Genomic DNA, 18624 nt, shown 5'->3' with positions numbered 1-18624 from the left:
TGTTTTGAAGAAGGATTTTAAGAAATGACAAATATTGTGAGAGATGAAGGCCGTGGTTTCTAGCTGTCATCAAGGTTTGGGGACAGCATGTGTGCTGTCTGGATGTGGGGAGCCGGTGACGCCACACCTAAAGCCCTGGTTTCATGAAGAATGCCTCCTATCTGTAGTACGGAGAAGACAAACCACATGCAGTTTCGAAACCTGGGGCGGTGACAACAGCATCCTTGCCACATGCAGAAACTCAGGAACAAGCGGCAAGGCGTGTTTAGCAATCCAGGAGCCCAGGGAAAGGCTGTGTTTGGCTTTCCCTCCCCGTCACAAAGAAGGCCATGGCCCTATTGATGGGGATGAAGAGCTATGGCTCATTTTCACAGTGCAGTCGGTGTGCATCTCGGGCAAATTCAATTCGAGAAACGTTCTGGTGTTCTGTGATGGAGATTCACTCCAGCTAATTGAATCACAGTTCTGGTTTTAATGCACATCTAGGTGCTTGCGTACACAGGGGCACACCTCGGGAGACTTTCTGCAAAGGGAAGAAAAAGGGGCAGCAAACGGCTTCAGAAAATAATGCGCGCGTTATGTTCTTTTGGGACATATATAGGAAGGATTTCATTAAAGTTTTAGGAGGGAAAGGATTTCAATCAACCCCTTTATTAATCATTTTTACACTGAAGTCCTTTACAAGATATGCCTCATCTGAGCCTTGCAAAAACTTCTTTTTTATGGGCAGCCATTACGGAGGACCTACTACTTGCATGGTAGGCCCAGTACTAGGCTCTGGAGACACGACAAAGAATTCAGATGGTATCATCTCCGCTTTCCGGGCGGAGAATTTACCGTCATCTGGGGAGAAACGGCAGACCACTATGACAGCGTGATGATACTCACAGGGAGGATGGGCAGTGGCGAGGACCCAGAGGAGGGACACAAGCTGGTCTTGGCATCCTGACAGCTGGTGCCCCTCTATAACACCCATCATGGGCTTGTGTGTGGGAAACACGGCGGCACAGGGCCTGTCTCCAGGGATCATAACAGTTGACCAGAGTTAGGAGGTGGTGTAGGGTCCTGACAGTCAGCACAGGGGAAAATAACTACCAAGAAGTAAGCTCTTGTGGAGAGGGGCAGAGAGAACTTAAATAAAGAGATATACGTAATTTTCAAATCACCTGGAAACTTTTAAGCCCAATTCCTAGTCTAGGCCAAGAATAATTAAATCAGAGTCTCTGGGGGGGCGGGACCCAGGCATCTGTGCCTTAGAAATATCCCCAGGTACTTCCGGTGAGAGGAGCAGAACTGACCGGATTTGACCTGACATCTATAATGATGACGGTAGAACAGGCAGAGGAAACTGGGGATGCAAACTTCCCAGAAGTCTCTCTGATACTAACTACCCTTGGGAATGGCTAAGCACCCTTTGGTTCTCCCTGACCCCAAGTGCGGTCCCTCCACCCCAGGTCACAGTAGGATGGCTTTCTCCCTCTAAGTGGAGGGTTTCAAGGGGTCACCACCTCCCTATTAAAACACTGCTCCAATGGAAAAGGGGGAGGGGGGCCCCTCAGTGTCTCCCTCAGCAAAGAGTGCCGGCACCACCTATAGCTGGGAGCCTATGGAAGCCGCAGGCTTCTTTTGTAAGCTACAGGGCCTGGCTGTGTATTTCACTGCTGATTTTCTACCCTTTCAGTTCCACGACTCTTGAATTCTCGGGCAATAGAATGGGGATCCCTACAGTTGCTGACGTGTGATGGCCCAACAGGTCTCCAGGTGGCAACAGTATAATCTGAGTTTTCAGATGAGGGATACAATGGCTTAGAGCACACAGAACGGGGGCTTGGGGAGTGGCTAGAACACTTGCCATTCAAGCGTTAGGACCGGAGTCTGGATCCCACAGTGCGCATGCATGCTGGGTGAGTGTAATTGTAGTCTGGGTGTGATTGCAGTCTGTCTCGGAAGGCAGAGATGGGGGCTCCAGAGCAAGCTGGTTATCCAGACTAGCCATGGCGGGAGAGCAGAGATCAAGCACAGTTCCTGACATCACCTTTGGGCTTTCACAGGCAAGTGCTGACTGTGGGTCTTAAAACTGAGCCCCAACAGCACGCAGCTTTTGTTGATTACAAATACTGTTTCAGTGACACTGCGTGATTGGAAACACATTTTACCACACATTCCCCATCGAGGTGAAGTCCCATGGCAGGGCTGAGGGCGCTGGCACGGCTTGTGTTCTTTGGGCTTCCGGGGCACATCCTTAATGCCTTTATGCCATTGTGATAAACAAAGTTCTTTCTTGGGAGCCTCTCTCTTCTCTCTCAACACGTCTGGGCTTCACAGCAATTGCGATCTCCAGGTTTAAGAATGTCATGTGGACTATCTTGGGAAAGGAGCTACGGTCCACTTGAAACCACTGGGATACTTGCAGTATTTCATGTGCATGTGCATCTCATCTACAACGCAGACGTATGATACATTCTGTGTATGTATGGTGTGCTGTCCTAAGAGAAGAGCTGCTAAGAAGAAGTAGAATTCCCTGACCAGCACTAGCCTGATTCATTACCTCTAACCTGCAAGGCAGCTGGAGCCATGTCCAGCTTGACACTCAGATCTTAGCATTCCCCATCTCCCCTCCCCTGGTGAGAACAATCTGGTGGCACCCCGGCAGTGGAAAGATGCCAGGACCCCTGCCTTCCAGCATGGCAGTCATGAGCAAGAGCTGGGCCACATAACAGCTGGCATCTCTTTGTGGCACCCACCACGTGGCTACTCCTGTGCTAGGAACAACAGAATGGAGTGGATGAGCATCAACTGCCTTTGGGGGAACAGTTTTGCAGGATGAAGTCCTTCTAGGCTAGAATTGTTGCCCTGTGGAGTGACAGCTGTCACCATTCCTGGGCTTGGAGAGGGCTCAGTGAGTAGAGGGTTCATTTAGAAAGTGTAGGGACTGGAGTTTCGAACCATGGGCCTTGTTACCTTTCACTGTTGACCTAACACAGCCTCGAGTTATCTGAGAAGAAAGCTTTGATGGAGGAATTGCCAAGATCAGATGGGTGGGAGTTGTCCCTATTGCTAATTGATGCAGGAAGGCCCAGCCCACTGTGGGGGGCGCCATTCCCTAGGCAAGTGGTCCAGGACCATAGGAAGAAGCGAGCCCAGAATGAACACGAGAGAGCGGGACAGTGAAGGAGCCAGCAAATAGCGTTCCTCCATGGTTTCTGCCTTAGAGCTCTTGCCCCAACTTCCTTCAGTGATGGACCATAACCTGTAAGATGATATAAACTTTCTCCTCCGCTAAGTTGCATTGGTCACAGCAATTGTGGCAGCAACTAGAGTATCACAGAAAGCTAGACAAGGTAGCATGTTGGGCCATCTCAGGACTGTTCCTATGAGATGGGAGCTGGAGATGGGCTTCCAACAGAGAACGAGATCCTGTCTCCAACAGGAAGTCAAGGGCAGACACTCAAGGTTGTCCTTTGACCTCCACATGTATGCTGGAGCATAAGCATTCATGCCCTAAACATAGAGATTAAAGATAATGCGTTTCCTAAAGGGGACTTTGGGCCTCTTCCTCTCTTTCAAACGGCAAATGTCAACAGCTGCTTGGTGAGTTAGATACAAAAGGAATTAAGCTACAGAGAGATTAATTCTTGCCCTCGGTGACAACTTTAGTTCAACCTCGGCTTGCCTAGACTGACCTGGTTAAGTCTTCTATGTCCACCAGCATGGCATCTTGCTCTGTGTGCAACTCGTCTCGGATGAGGAGCAGCTGGACCAACTCTTCATTCAAACCTGGGTCAAAAGAGGGAACGTTAAAAACCACATCAACAAAGGCCTCAACATAAAGCCAGCCACACTGAACCTCACAGAAGAGAAAGTGGAAAGTACACTTGAAAGTATTGGCACAGAAGACCACGTCCTAAATATAACCCCAATAGTACAGACACTGAGAGAAACAATTAATAAATGAGACCTCCTGAAACTGAGAAGTATCTGTAAAGCAAAGGACATGGAAAACAAGACAAAAGGACAGCTTACAGAATGGGAAAAGATTTTCGCCAACCCCGTATCAGACAGAGGTCTGATCTCCAAAATGTACAAAGAATTCAATAACAAATATCCAATAAAAGAACAAATAATCCAATAAAAAAAATGGGGCACAGACCTAAACAGACAACTCTCAACAGAGGAATCTAAAATGGCTGAAAAACACTTAAAGCAATGCTCAACATCCTTAGTCATCAGAGAAATGCAAATCAAAACAACTCAGATTCCATCTTACACCTGTAAGAATAGCCAAGATCAAAAACACTGATGACAACTTATGCTGGAGAGGATGTGGGGTAAAGGGACCATTCCTGCATTGCTGGTGGGAGTGCAAAATGGGTACAATCCCTTTGGATAACGGTATGGCAATTTCTCAGAAAATTAGGAAACAACCTTCCTCAAGACCCAGCAATACCACTTTTGGGTATATATCCAAAGGATGCTCAATCGTGCCACAAGGACATGTGCTCAGCTATGTTCATAGCAGCTTTGTTAGTCACAGCCAGAAACTGGAAACAACCTAAATGCCCCTTGACTGAAAAATGGATAAGGAAATTGTGGTACATTTACACAATGAAGTACTACACAGCAGAAAAAAATAACATCTTGAAATTGACGGGCAAATGGATGGATCTAGAAAGCATCATATTAAGTGAGGTAATCCAGACCCAGAAAGACAATTATCACATGTACTCACTCATAAGTGGTTTTTAAACATAAAGCAAAAAAAACCCAAAAAAACAAAAAAAACCCAAAAAAAAAAACTAGCCTACAAATCACAATCCCTGAGAACCTAGACAACAATGAGGACACTAAGAAAGAAATACATGGATCTAATCTACATGGGAAGTAGAAAAAGACAAGATCTCCTGATTAAATTGGGAGCATGGGGACCATGGGAGAGGGTTGAAAGGGAGGGGGCAGCCAGGGACGGGAGCAGAGAAAAATGTATGATCTCAATAAAATCAATTAAAAAAAAACAGATCAAGCCACACCCAAATCAGAACCTGCAATTATGTATGACCCATTATGCATGTTCACAGACACAAAAGTATATATACATATACAGCAGAATTAAACATCATAGGAAAGAATCTTTTTCTACTTTTTATGTGTGTGTGTGCATGTGTGATTTGCATGTTTGTATATGTATGATTTTGCATGTATAGGTGCACAGCCATCCATGTTAAGAAGGCCCAAAATTTATGTAGGGAAAGATTAATAAGGCCTTGTAATCAAATCCATGGCTCACTCACACAGTGAGCCCTGCTAGCCAGTTCACTCTGGGAATCTGCTGTCTCTACCTCCTGAGGTGGGATTATGTGTGGCGTAGTACCCACCCAGCACCTACACAGGTTTCTGGGGATCTGAATTCCAGTGGTCTCTTATATCAGCTTCTTACATGTGCAGATGAAACACCCACTGGAGCAGCCATGACCTGTCTGTAAAATTAAAGAGGCGCCGAAGAGGAGGAACAAACCACTGGTTCATTATCTCCTACCAGAAATGTCTCTGCTCTCTAAGTTTTTTGAGTCTTAGAATATTTACACAATTGTTTATATTTAGATGATTATATAAAAGATTTGGTCAATTAAGTGCCCCTAGACCAAAATATCAAACTCTTTGGATATTTCACAACATTTGAGATTTAGAAATACCCAACCTTTATTTTCAGTTCCTTCATAATACAGTCAGAAAAGAAACTGCTAGCCGCTAGAAGAAAAGCTTGTTAGGAAAAGCGGGGCTTTAGAGGCTGGAGAGATGGCCCATTGATTAAGAGCACTTGTTGCACCCACCCTAGGCCCGTTTTAAGCTTCAAACTTTCTATTATAAAAAAATTTCAAACTAACAGCAGGGAAATCTTTGTAATGAATCCCCACAGACTCCATGAGGCATCAACAAGGACCAGCTTGAATCATCGCTCTCCTGAATCTCTAAGACCACTTACAGCAATTACAGAAACACACGGTCTTGTTTGTAAATGTGTGTCTCTAAAAGAAAGAGCTTTTAAGACTCACAAGATTGCCAATGCCTTTAGCAAACCTACAATAATAACAATAGCAATAATATGTCTGTTTGAATGCATTTGATGGCATTGTAATCCATAGGATTATACAGTCATATTCTAGGGGCTGGAGATGACCATGCTGCCTCGTGGGGCCAACCACTGCCTGCTCTCTCCAGTGAGTGCCACCCCCACCAGCTCCCCACCCTCTCTGGATGCTTCTATTAAGGCCCTTTATACTGAGGGGGAAATCTTATACTTCGCAATTTTTCCATATATGTAAATATACATGCACTCACCACCTAAAATAGAAGGGTCATCTGATACGAGCGAAGGCCATGATCCCTCAAACAAACGGGCACCCGAGTAAAGTAGAGGGGGGCTAACTGTGTAAAATTACAGCTGTAGAAGTTTATTCCAGAAACAGAGGCATGTTAAATATATGTCCCGTGCTAGGAGCTGGTCATTTAAAAAGGCCCCGTAACCACCGTGAACCTTGGACAAGTCTGAAAGCGCCTGACATTTTATAGCTAGAAAGGAGACAACAGAAAGAGTCCTGTGGTTGTCTCGAGTGTGCGCACGCTCAGCCAGCCCAGGGAAGACACCCCCCAGAAGGACTGAACCCCACAAAGCAGCCTCGCCCCTCAACGTTTTCCGTACGGGGCACACGGCCCCACTTACTTTCAATCTGGGAGTGGAGGTCATTGACGATGACTTGGAGCTGCCCAATAGTCATGTCTCTCAGGTCCGTGGGCTTCAGACTTCTCTTCATCAGACATTCGCTTATGTGAGGCATGTGTGGTAGCTGAAGACACAAAACGGGCAGTGGGGGTCTGAGCAGAGCCGCAGCGACCCCAGGAAAGACTCTGTCCTCTCGCAGGAGACCCACCCTCATCCACCCGCTTCTCTCCAGGTTTGGAGCCTAAATGCTTTCCCAGCCTCTGAGCTTCCCAGGGGTGGACCCGTTTCCCACATCCATTTCTAACTGTGACGCCCTATGTATCCCAAATGATACACTGTCTGCATCGCAGGCTTTCTGGTTGGCCTCTGACACACACAAGGTACGGGGAAGGTAAGTAACAGGAATGGGTAAAGCGAACAGAATTGGCTGCTATTTAATACGTGATACCCTGTCACCGTCCCTGTATGATGTACTCTAACTGCTTTTCTCACTGCGGCTTCAACAATCATACCGTCACCTAGGCGCTGCTGTCTACACCGCACACAAGAGAAAACACACACATGAGTCACATGTCAGACCCCTGCAGCAGATCAGAGGCAGAGCCTATTGCGACTGCTAAGCCCTCTCAAAAGGCAGGGGCGAGACTTGATAGCAAGAGTGTGCTGTGGTATTAACACAGGAACACGGGCAGAGCTTACTTCTGTGAAATGCTGCCCCGTGTGTTTTTTGTGTGACAGTAGAAGGGAAAAAGAAACAGACTTCGTTCTTTCTCAATTGCCAGTGCTTCTGACAAACTGCCTCAGAGAAACCCAAGTTTGCATAACTCTGGGAAAGAACCCATCTTCGGCCCCGAACGCTCGCTGGCAGGCCAGCCTGCGCTGCTTACAAGGTCAGCGACGGGAGACTTTTTCCTGTTCTGTTTTTCCACTTCTACTTGCATTTTGGCCATGGGTTTGGCCATGGCAAGGGCCATTTTGGCTTCGGCTTGTAGCTTCTTTTGCCGCGTGAGGAAGTCCATGTCGTCCAGGGATTCAGAATCCTCCTCGGTCGTGTCTCTATCGGAATAGGACGAACTCTGCTTGCTCTGTGAGGGGAGAAAGAGCAGTTTCAGATTTCACTCCAGCTGCCCAGCACTCCGAGAAGGAAACTAGCAACTGGGTCCTCTCTCAGCATGGCTGGTGTGTGTGTGTGTGTGTGTGTGCGTGTGTGCGTGTGTGTGTGTCTGTCCTGGAAACAATTCCACTACCCACTTGACCTCACTGTGACCAGTCAGTCACACGACACCTTAAAAAGGGCCCGATTCAGAATGGTTCTGTTTTGAGCACAAACAGAAAGAGTGGCAGAAGTTATCATGGGGTCATGTTTAATTGTGGAACCCAGAGCCAAGGTCAGAGACGGTCTTCAGGGAGCAGGCATCTGATAGCATCTGCACCATGCTCAGGGGCCAACACACACTTGCTGGCCATTGGTACAAGGGAACAACACGGGGAGGGGGGGACATGTTAGCTGCTAGCATTTGTGATTATTCGTAACTTCTAGAACGTGTGAGAAAGGGCTGAGCTCCTAGTTCTAAATCCAGCAGGGAAGGATTCTTTCATACGTATATCAATGAGAGTTTTCTGTTGAGCCCTCGGTCAGCTTTGAACTCACTATGCGGCCTCGGCTGACTTTGAATTTGGGATCCTCCTGCGGCAGCCCCCTAAGCACACACCACCTTGTTCACACCCTCCTTTTATACTCTCTAAAAGCGTTAGGCGATTTCCTTCATAGTCAATAACTTTAATAAACTTTATTTACCCCTACTGTGTTGTGACTTTGATTTTGCAGTCAGTCATGGTCAAATTCTCGAAGCAAGCGATCCCAAAGATGCTTCCCGGGAATGGCCGCTCCTAGGTCCCAACGAGCACAAGCCCAAGAGAAGAAGGCGATGACTTAGCTGGTGGCCGTGTGGACTTACCATGGGCGACAAGGGGGTGTCCAGGCTGGTTTCAGTCTTGCTGTCATCGGCATCGCTGTCCTTGTCACTGCTGCTGTCGTTGACGAAGCATATCTGGAGGTTCATCCCACTCTGCAACCTGGGCAGAAGCAGACAGGACACGAGTTCTAAGCAGCTCCTTGTGGCCTGGCCGTAAAGACGCAAGCTGAGTTTACTAACAGAAAAGAGCTGCCACGTGTTCTTCATGTGGAGAAATAAGTGACCCAAATCATCCTACATTTCCTTTTCGGTTGTAACTGTTGAGACAGGATTTTGCTACTGTAGACCAGGCTGGCAATCCTGCCTCAGCCTACTCTCTCCTAGAAATGGAAATCTTATTAGAGGACCTCCCAGGATTCCATTCTTCTGCCCACATCCGTTTGGGGTTTAAAGGTATATGTTATAGTATCCCATGAAAAGCAAACACATAGTTGGCACACACACAAGGGTGCTTTGTGTTTACAATGCTGTCAATCAAGATGACCAGACTTCAGCTAATAACATTGTGTGATGTTACTTAGTATTCTGTTTAAAAGGACAACCCAAAGAAGCTCGCTGGAGCCGGTATGCCAGGACTCCAGCTCTCTGCAGAAAGTCTCCTTCTCCTCCAGCAAGACCAGATCACGTGATGGAAGCCTCTAAATCTGGTGTCAAAAGCCAACAGAGAAAGCACACTTATGTCACGCAAAGACAAAGACACTGGTTTGTCCACGCCAAGAAACGTAAGGAAACCCCAACATGTTCAGCCTTGAACACATGTGTTTCTGCACAGCGCCTCCGACACCCAGCTTAAGGACATCCACCTCTCGAGAGCTCGTCACACCAGGATTCTGGAACTCCAGTAAGGATGCTCTTGGCAGCGGAATCAGAAGGGACAAACACTGGTAATGAACATGGCCAGGCCGTGGGTTCAACTCTAAGTCCCGACCAGTTTTCGAAGGTGAACCACATTTCCGTATTGTTTGATGAGTCTTGGCATCTCTAATATGCCAGTCTTGTGGAGAAGCAAGTCTCATAGAGGGGGAGACTCCTGGGACAGAAGGGACCACAGCGGGCCAGTCTAAGCCAGCTTTGGGGCAGAGGACATCAAATTTGCTCTGGTGTCATTACTGCCACAGAGAACTAATATCTGATGTTTATTTATGCTTTTCTTTATCCTAAATAGATGGAGATACTTTGCATGTATTGCTCATATGTCTGATTTTAAAAATGTTTGAAAACATGGAAATCCATGTAACTGCCGCCCCCTCCCAGCCTGTACTGTAATTAAGGTGGGTATGTACTGCCACCTACTGTTAAATTATGTAATTACACAAGCTCAAACTTATTTTTCCCTTCAGGAAAAGGCAGCCGTTCTCCCCAGTAAGTTCAGGATTATCTTCTTCCAATCCTCTCAACACAGCCAAGGATCCCAGGCCCAGGGCTGAGGGAAGCAGGCCACAGGTTCTGAGATGCCTGGTTTATAGTGGGCCTCTAGTCCTGGTTTGTTCAGAGCGCTACTTCCCCTTCTCCACTCTGTGGAATCTGGGCAAAGGGCCGGGAGGCTCTTGGGGCTACCATGGCTTTCTAAAGGACCCTCCCGAGGCCCTTCCGCTAACACTGCTCACCTGTTCACATCGATCCCCGATGCTGTCCACCTTCTGAGAGACTGCTCAAGTCGCCCATAACTAGAAAGTAGCTGGCCCTCTGCTTGTGCCTGGATGTGCTTCCCTCAAACTATCTCCATCTGGTATGTTCGGGTTTCCCTTTGATCCAGACAAATAGGATTTAACAAATCTGTGGTGGCTGTAGTCTGTCTAAAAAGTAGGAATCAAGCAATTTCTAACAATAAAATCAAGATCTATGGTTTGGAAGGTGACAGCAAAGACAGAGAGGAGGGACAGATTTTAAAATCTCACCTGAACCTAGGATTACATAGCATTTCCTAGATATGTATAAGGCCGCTGGAGATAAAGATTGTAAAACTATAAAACAACCAGCAACGGAATCACAAAACCAAGCTAAAGACGCTCAAGGTCAAAATCTTCATTCTGAAGAAAATGTGATTGCAGCTTTGCAGCTCGGCCTCAAACCAGTCACCCACCCACAAGGAGCATCCACAAGCATTTTAAGAGTGGGAGGGGTATAAGGAAAAGACTTCACAGCTGCTGGAAGTGGAGGAACACCTCAGGTACAAATTCAAAAAAACCCTTAGTAGCACAGTAGCCCCGTGGGAAACTGAAGGGCACTTGGGCAGGTCAGGAGTGCCTAGTTATTCCTTACAGTGGTAATCACCAAAGATATCACTCGCAGGAACGACGTGACATCAGAGCCGATTCAGAGAGGGTTTTAGGAAAGCCATCTTAAATGGGCTCCCGTTTCGAGAGGGATTTGTTTGCTGTTAGCCTTTAGTTGCATTTTAGAAGGAAACAGCTCCGGGTCAATTCAACCACACTCCCTAAAGCAGAGGCCTGGCTATACGGTGATGGGGGCCACTACGTCTTCTGAAGGCCTCTCTCTTGTACCACAACGATAATCCCCATCCCAGCCTTGGAGCCTGGCAGCGAGATATGCAGCTGTCTGAAAGTCTGACTTCCGAAAACTGCACTGCCCGGGGTCTCCAGCCTCAGGCTCCCTCACTTGGAAGAACTGGACAGTTCATTCTGGATCATCTCTTCCTCGATCTCTCGAGCACGGTGCTAAGTGAAAATATTTCAGCATATTCCATTCAGGGTCATCTGATGTTTTATAGGGATTTATTGATATGTTTGTGTCTACATGAGTGTACGCACGCACAAGTATGAGGGCCCCTGGACACCAGAAGAGGGTGTCAGATGCCGCAGAGATGGAGTTGCAGGCATCGGAGAGCCACCAAAAATGGGTGCTTGGCATAAAACATTACTGGCAGTCTGTCTTGCTGGCTGACCACTGGAGTGGGAGGGATATTGCAGGGGGAGACTCAGCAGCTGCGGCTTCCAGCAAGAAGATCAGCTCTCAGACAGACAAGGGCCGCGCTGACCTTAAGTGCAGTTAGAAAGAAAATTATTCAAACGTACACGGGACTGAGATATCAGACAGAAAGTTCTCTGCTGCCATAGGAGATCTCAAAAACACACCCAGTGGTAGACAATTGGGTAAACAATAACAAAACTCAAAAAACCCCCAAAACAGCTCTTCAGGCACAGTGATACACCCCTGTAATCCTAGCAGGGCAGTGGAAGCGGGATGAGAGCTGAGGTCATCCAGGCCTGCGTGAGGAGTTCTGTCTCCAAAGCAAAGGGACTGGCATAGGGTCAGTGAGAGAACACTTGGTTAGGACATGCAAGGCCCTAGGTCTGACTGTCAGTGCTGCGGGTGGGGTGGTCTTTTAAACACAGAGAGACAAGACCCATGTTCTCCAGAGAGAGACAAACTCATGGTTCTACACTTTCCTGGTGACTTCCAGAGGGTCAGAAAAGATGGTAAAGCAGGTTCTTGTCCTGGGTCTTAGGCCAGGGTGATTAAGGACTTGTCTGAGGGTGGCTCTGAAGCCCAGGACTCCTCCTGGTTTTCTGGTTCTAGAAATGAGAATCTGGCTTAGGTAGCAATACATGAAAATATAAGATTCTGTGTGTGTGTGTGTGTGTGTGTGTGAGAGAGAGAGAGAGAGAGAGAGAGAGAGAGAGAGAGAGAGAGCGAGCTCATGTGGAGTCAGAGGAGGTTTTCTTCTATCTCTGTCCATTTTATTCTTTTGAGCCAGGGTCTTCCACTGCACCTGAAGTTTTGACTAGGCTGGCTGGTCACTGAACTTCTGGGATCCACCTGACTACGCCTCCAATACTGGAGTTAGAGTCACTGTTGTCAAGCCCAGCTTTTGTGTGGGTGCCGGGGATTTGAACTCGGTTTCTAATGCTTGCACAACAATCATCCTCACTCACCGAGCCATCGCCTTGACCCATTTTTATGATCCTCTGAAGATTTTCCAGTCTGCTCTTGTGCTTTAACTCTGTCATCACTCTCTGAATGGACTCTCCGGCTGGCGGATGTGTGAATTCATCTCAGAGTTCAGAACCAAAGCACCAGGCACACACAAGAACTCGGGCGAGAGCAGTAAAGGGACCTTAGCAGCCTCGAACTGAGTGAAGACGCTGAAGTCCAACTCAGATGGGCAGAAGTGCCCAGCGACTGGTGGGCTCCCGTGCAGAACTACACACTTACCTTGTGTGCTCCTGAGGGCAGAGCATTTCATAACGTATCATCACTGTGACCACGGCATCATCACTGTGGCAATGACATCATCACTGTGGCAATGACATCATCACTGTGGCAATGACATCATCACTGTGACAATGGCATCATCACTGTGGCAATGACATCATCACTGTGGCAATGACACCATCACTGTGGCAATGGCATCATCATTGTGACAATGGCGTCATTACTGTGGCCATGGGTAGATGTCTCAAGGCTGCAGAGCCTGAGATCACCTGCTGGACTTCTGGCTTTTGAATCCAGTGGCATTTCTCCCCACGCTACTCTTAATCATGGGTTTTAATTTACTAGATCCTGCCTGTGTCTGGGAGCATAATTCTACAGGGCTCAGGCCTCCTATCGTTGCTCACAATTTCAAGGGAATTGTATGGCTTCACTCAGGAAACAGCAAGAAAGAACTTCCACGCGCCTATGGGTTCCAAGCTTGCATTGCTCATTAACTGTCTATAGCCAGTGTGGCTTATGAGTCATAGGCATGCTGGGCCATTCATAACTCAACATCTCCAACTAGTTTGCGGCCAAGCTGTTAGAATACATTATTTCCATTTATTTGAATGGATCTTTGATGCATTATTCAAAGGTTTTATACATAATGAATAATCATCCATATTTTTCATGCCATTTTTCTGTTTCATATTGATTTCAAAGGGGATGGAGCATAAAATATGGATTATAACTACCCAAGGGGATGCATAAATGCATTTCATTTTTCTGGGACTACGTCACGATGAAAGTGAGAACAGAGTTGTGGGTGATCTTTAGCTACACTCTAAGTGGGATGGCGGCAGATCAAGAGGCGGCACCACAGCTTCGTAAGGAGCTGTAAAATGCTTCTCCAGCCCACAAGGTCTGCCTCTTTCTCTCCCCATTCACTGTGTCCTGTAGACATTTACCTTGAGAACTAAGAAACGCCTTTTGATGTTTTAAAAAACAGTGGAAAAGGAACGTGGTTTCTGCTTTTCCACATTTGTTAGGAAAATACAATACTATGTCTTATTTTATTCTAGTAGGATTATGTAAACGTCCTCTTGCTATGAGGTATAGTTGAGAAACAGGAAACACTTTATTGAGCTTTTAAAAACCATGCTGTCTACGTACCAGCTACAAACGTTGCTGGTTAAACACATGGCATCATCACACAAAAGCAACATAAATGATCTTCTTAAACATGTATGTAGAGAAAAGGATTGCTTGATTATCCACCCACCCACCTATCCATCCATCAATCCATCTACCCATCCATCCTCCCATCATCCATCCACTCATCCACTCACCAACCTACCTACCCATTTACTGATCCATCTACTCATCCATCCATCCATCCATCCATCCATCCATCCATCCATCCACCCACCCATCCACCTGTCCGTCCATCCATCCATCCATCCATCCATCCATCCATCCATCCATCCATCCATCCATCCATCCACACATGTGTGGATCAGACAAGAGCTCCAGAAGCTCCCTAGCATCAGCATCCTGGTGCTGAGCACTGCTGTTCCCTTTTGGACAGGGCACACACTTTCTAATTTGCTACAGTCCTACTCCACTCTGTTGGTTTTTATTTGGCTTACTTCACTCATTCCAGCTTCTTGTTGGGCCCTCCAGGCATGTGATGGTCCCGACTCTGTCAATGGAGGCATGGCAGTTAAGTAAGGAGTAAAAAGCAGGTCTTCCAACAGGCAGCAAGTGCTCACCAATCAATCATCATCAATCAGACTCAGTCAATCAGTCAAGGTGTGTGGAAACACACACACTGAATAGGAACTCAGAAACGCTTGCTGGCTGCTGCCTGTTCCATACATGTGAAAGCAAATACTTTTGCTACCTGAACATTAATAAAATAAGGTGTTAGCCAGGAATGTTAGAACACAGAGCTTCAGGTGAAAGGAAGTAAGGCTGGCAGAGAAAGGAACCCAGGAGAGAGCCTGGAGGACCAGAGAAGCTAAAGGGTATCTCTAACTATGTGCCAAAGAATGGGTAATTTGATGGGGGAACGTGCCATCTTATGTCTTGTCCTGACCTGGCATCTTAAAAGAAAATGAAATAACTCTAAAGGCAGTGCATGTGTGACCGACCCTCACAGGGTCTTATAAACCCTCCCCCTTCCCCCTTTTCTGCCTCCACCTCTAAGTCTGGTTCCCAAGCCTTCTGTTGGTATAGCTAAAAGGCTGCTAAGACCTCACAGTCACAGAATCTTCTCAGCGGCTTAAGCAGCTAGACTAGGGGCCTCCATCCACCAGCTTTCCTTTGGAGGAGCATCGGCCCGTTCCCTAACCTGGGCTCCAGAGAGCTGTAAATACTTTGCTTTCCTCGGGCAGCTGCTGGTTCTCACTCCCCATCAGTGTCAATTTCCTCTGCTAATGACCACTTCCATGTAATTGAATTTGGAATTACAGGATTTTAATGTCAGGGAAATGTATTTTCAAGAGAAAGACTTGCCAGTATGAATGGAAGGCCAGAATGGGGCCTCTTAGGATACTAGGCATAAAATAGCCGTCTCTCCCAGATGTCAAATGCGCTCTATTTTCATCTTAATTGAGTTCAGATGATTTCCGAGCAGCCTATTTATGAAATAAAAAGTTGCCATTTGCGAACATCTATTATATGCCGGGCACTTTACCTACTCCACTCAGGGGGCGAAGCGTGGGGTGGGGGCCTTGCTTTACATATGAAAAACTAAGTCTCAGACAGGCAAAACCCGCACAAGGTCACAGTGGTGTAAGTCCTCCCTCTTGAGGGGTTAGGGCACTTTAAGAAAGGTAGAATAAGTTCACAAATGATTAAAAAAAAGGAAGAATTTAAAATAAAACCAAACATGGAACAAAAAGCTGGGAACTGAAAAGGCTAAGAATACAAGATGAAATATGAGCTATTGTTCAGCTATCAAATACACATCTATACACACACACACACACACACACACACACACACACACAGAATGTAATCGCTGTGAAAGTGGCTGAAACATCCTGATATTGTCTTAAGTGGGGGGGAAAAAGGGTCGTAAACAGTAGCTACAGAGTGATTCCAATTTTATAAATAAGAATGCATAGGTAGAGGCCAATGGGGTAGCTCTTTGGCAAAAGTTACCTCCTGCCAAGTATGATGAGTTCCGTCCCCAGGACTCACCGACATGAGCTGTCATCTGCACACGGCACACCTGTGCTCCTCACCCCACAAACACACACAGACACAGAGTAGTATTTCCTTAAGCATATGCAAAACGGGAGGCGATCTGCTTAAGTTCTTTTTGACAGAAGACATTAAGTTGACATTAGCTTGTCTCTTTTGAATGCCTCTGAGTTGTCATGTGTGGGCCGTTAACGAGGATTAAAAAAGGAAAAGGAGCGACCAGGAGAGTTGGCGGCGGAGCCTCTGTGTTGGAGGAAAGGTGAGTGGGGCCCAACGTTTGACAGCTGCAGTCTGACTCAGACCACACTGAAGCAGGGGCTGTGACTCACACATGAGTCAGCCCCGGCTCTGATTTTGGCAGCTATTGTGGAGAGTGGGAGATGCTACGTGGGCTGCCGGGAACCCGCTTCCTTGTAAGTGAACATCTCTGTGGACAGCCTCTTCCACTCACCCAAGCTGCCCCTCCCAACCTCCTCTCCCTGTGCCTGCAGGAAACCATAGCCCCTAGGTAACTGGCAGCAAAGGAATTGTGTTTCTGGTATGACATCCAGGCACTGCGTGCTAGAGCCGTGCAGGGTCAAGATGCTTTCCTTTGTCGGGTGTCTAAATGGCTCCTGCAAAATACGGCAGAGAAGGGTCAGTGTTTGGTGATTTTTGACAGTGACTGGATTAGTCGGATTTGTTGTTTGTTTTGGTGATGGCTGGGACCTGGAGCCTCACACACACCAAGCTCAAGGTCCACTCTACCTCGTAGGCAAATGCTTAAAGTTATCTTACACTCTTCCATGTGGAAACACAGCTTTCTCCTCGCTAACGATCACACAGAGACACATTCAGAGGTTGTTGCTTAGGCTCGGCTCCGTAGTAAGCTTTACCTTAAAAACACCCCTTTCAAGATTGGGGGCTGAGGAGAGGGCTCGGTGGTTAAGGGCCCCCTTTCTTGCAGAGGTCCTATGTTCTGTTCCCAGCATCCACCCAGCGAGGGTGTCACTGTGGAGGCAAGCAAGGCCCTGGCGCCACACATGATGTAGAGTTCAGCTCTGATATGACCTTCATCAGATGCTAACGTGTCTGTCTAGGATAGGACTGCTGTGCTCAGAAGCTCACAGCCTTATTGTTGCTTATACATAACCTGGATATGATCACGCAGGTCAGCATTTTAGCATGGAGGAGAAAAGGAGGTGTGTGAGTCCCTACCCTCAACTGAGAAGCTAACAGGCAATGTAGCTTCTGAGGGAGGGACAGTTGGTTTTTGTTGCAGGTGTGGCCCCTGGGAGGTTGACCATATTTCAGTGGATGCCCTCGAGCATCTATGAACAACACATGCGTTTTTACTGATGCTTTCTATTTAACTGCGGGTCTGTTATACATCTGAAAAGACGTAACAAATTTTGTGGCCACCAGATAGCCCGTCCCATAATCTGTTTAAATAACAACATGCAAGGGTTTGTGTTCTCAGTAAAAACAACTTCCATGGGTTTCATGCATGTGTTAATCTGCAAGAGAACAATCTGGAGGGCACGGGGAAGTTTTGTATGATTGAATTGAAGGATGGCGTTGCCTGGGGAGGTAGCTCGCTTGATGAATAAGCACCAGGCTCTGAGCTCAGTTACCAGCAGTGAAAGAGAAGACAAGATGCTCTTAGTCCTCTAGAGGGCCAGCTCACTGCCGCCAGTGGGCTTCTCTTCTAGTAGTATCTGCACACCCAAGGCCCAACGCATGCGTATGACCACTGTCTAAAGGGAGTGCAAATTTCACTGATGGTATCAGGAGAACCTGTCAAAGATTATGCAAAACGAAAGCTAACTCCTAGAAGGTCTTTTAATTAAACATTCAGCTGTCCACCGAAGCCAACTTTTAATATAACATGTAACCCTATGCCCACCCCAGCCCTTTTGCAACAGCTCAGGCAATTGAATTCTCATTGTTGATTAAAAAAAAATTCATAAGACAGGGTACAGCTGGTTATGCCTTTAGCGAGATGTCAAATTCAGCCTGCACAAAATTAATTGCACCTAATTAATCTGGGGTCACAGGCATTATTGTAAAGCAAGGCTATTTATTAGACAAAGAAAACTTCACAGATACCAATTTAATTTTCTTTCAGATTTGTGAAAGAGAAGAATTGCTTACATAATTAAATTTGTTTTGCTATTTTAATCTTATTACTTCTCAAAAGATCCACTTTAAATCCTGGCTCCCCTTTGGAGCTGTATAATATTTGAGAATACCAGTGGTCTCCTTGAAGCAAGGTGTTCAGAAAAGACAGATTTTCGGTAGAGAGCCAGGTGAGTGGACAAAAAGAAATAAAAGCAGATGCCGCGGCACAGTGCGTTGTGACGCTGGTGCCACCAACGTCAAGATTTAAAAAAAACAAAAACAAATGAACTGCATGTGCATGAGATTCACATGAAGTCTAAACGATACACCACACACGACAAATAAGTCCCTCTAGTAGTCACTTCTTATCTCATGGAAGATGCCTCAGAGTGAATCTCACCGTGTTTGGACAGGTCAGCCTTTCTCTCAATCTCTCAATCTGGGCTGACACAAACCACTCCGCTT

At 46.7% G+C, this 18624-nt stretch overlaps 1 protein-coding gene across 7 annotated transcripts in view; it reads right to left on the bottom strand.

The window, feature by feature from the left end:
• Schip1 (schwannomin interacting protein 1) overlaps positions 1–18624 on the bottom strand; it is a 644640-nt gene that overhangs the window by 2158 nt on the left and 623858 nt on the right. For all 7 annotated transcript variants that reach the window (XM_075951114.1, XM_075951116.1, XM_075951117.1 and 4 more), the window contains 4 exons: positions 8677–8794; positions 7606–7803; positions 6719–6842; positions 3684–3777 (listed from right to left, as the gene is read on the bottom strand). In XM_075951114.1, the coding sequence (XP_075807229.1) occupies positions 3684–3777; positions 6719–6842; positions 7606–7803; positions 8677–8794 (534 nt within the window). The remainder of the gene's footprint in view (positions 1–3683; positions 3778–6718; positions 6843–7605; positions 7804–8676; positions 8795–18624) is intronic.

The sequence above is a fragment of the Microtus pennsylvanicus genome, chromosome 16, assembly GCF_037038515.1.
Source record: "Microtus pennsylvanicus isolate mMicPen1 chromosome 16, mMicPen1.hap1, whole genome shotgun sequence".
NCBI lineage: Eukaryota > Metazoa > Chordata > Mammalia > Rodentia > Cricetidae > Microtus > Microtus pennsylvanicus.
The sequence above is the reverse complement of the archived record's forward strand: the minus strand, read 5'-3'. Positions and strand labels throughout refer to the sequence as shown.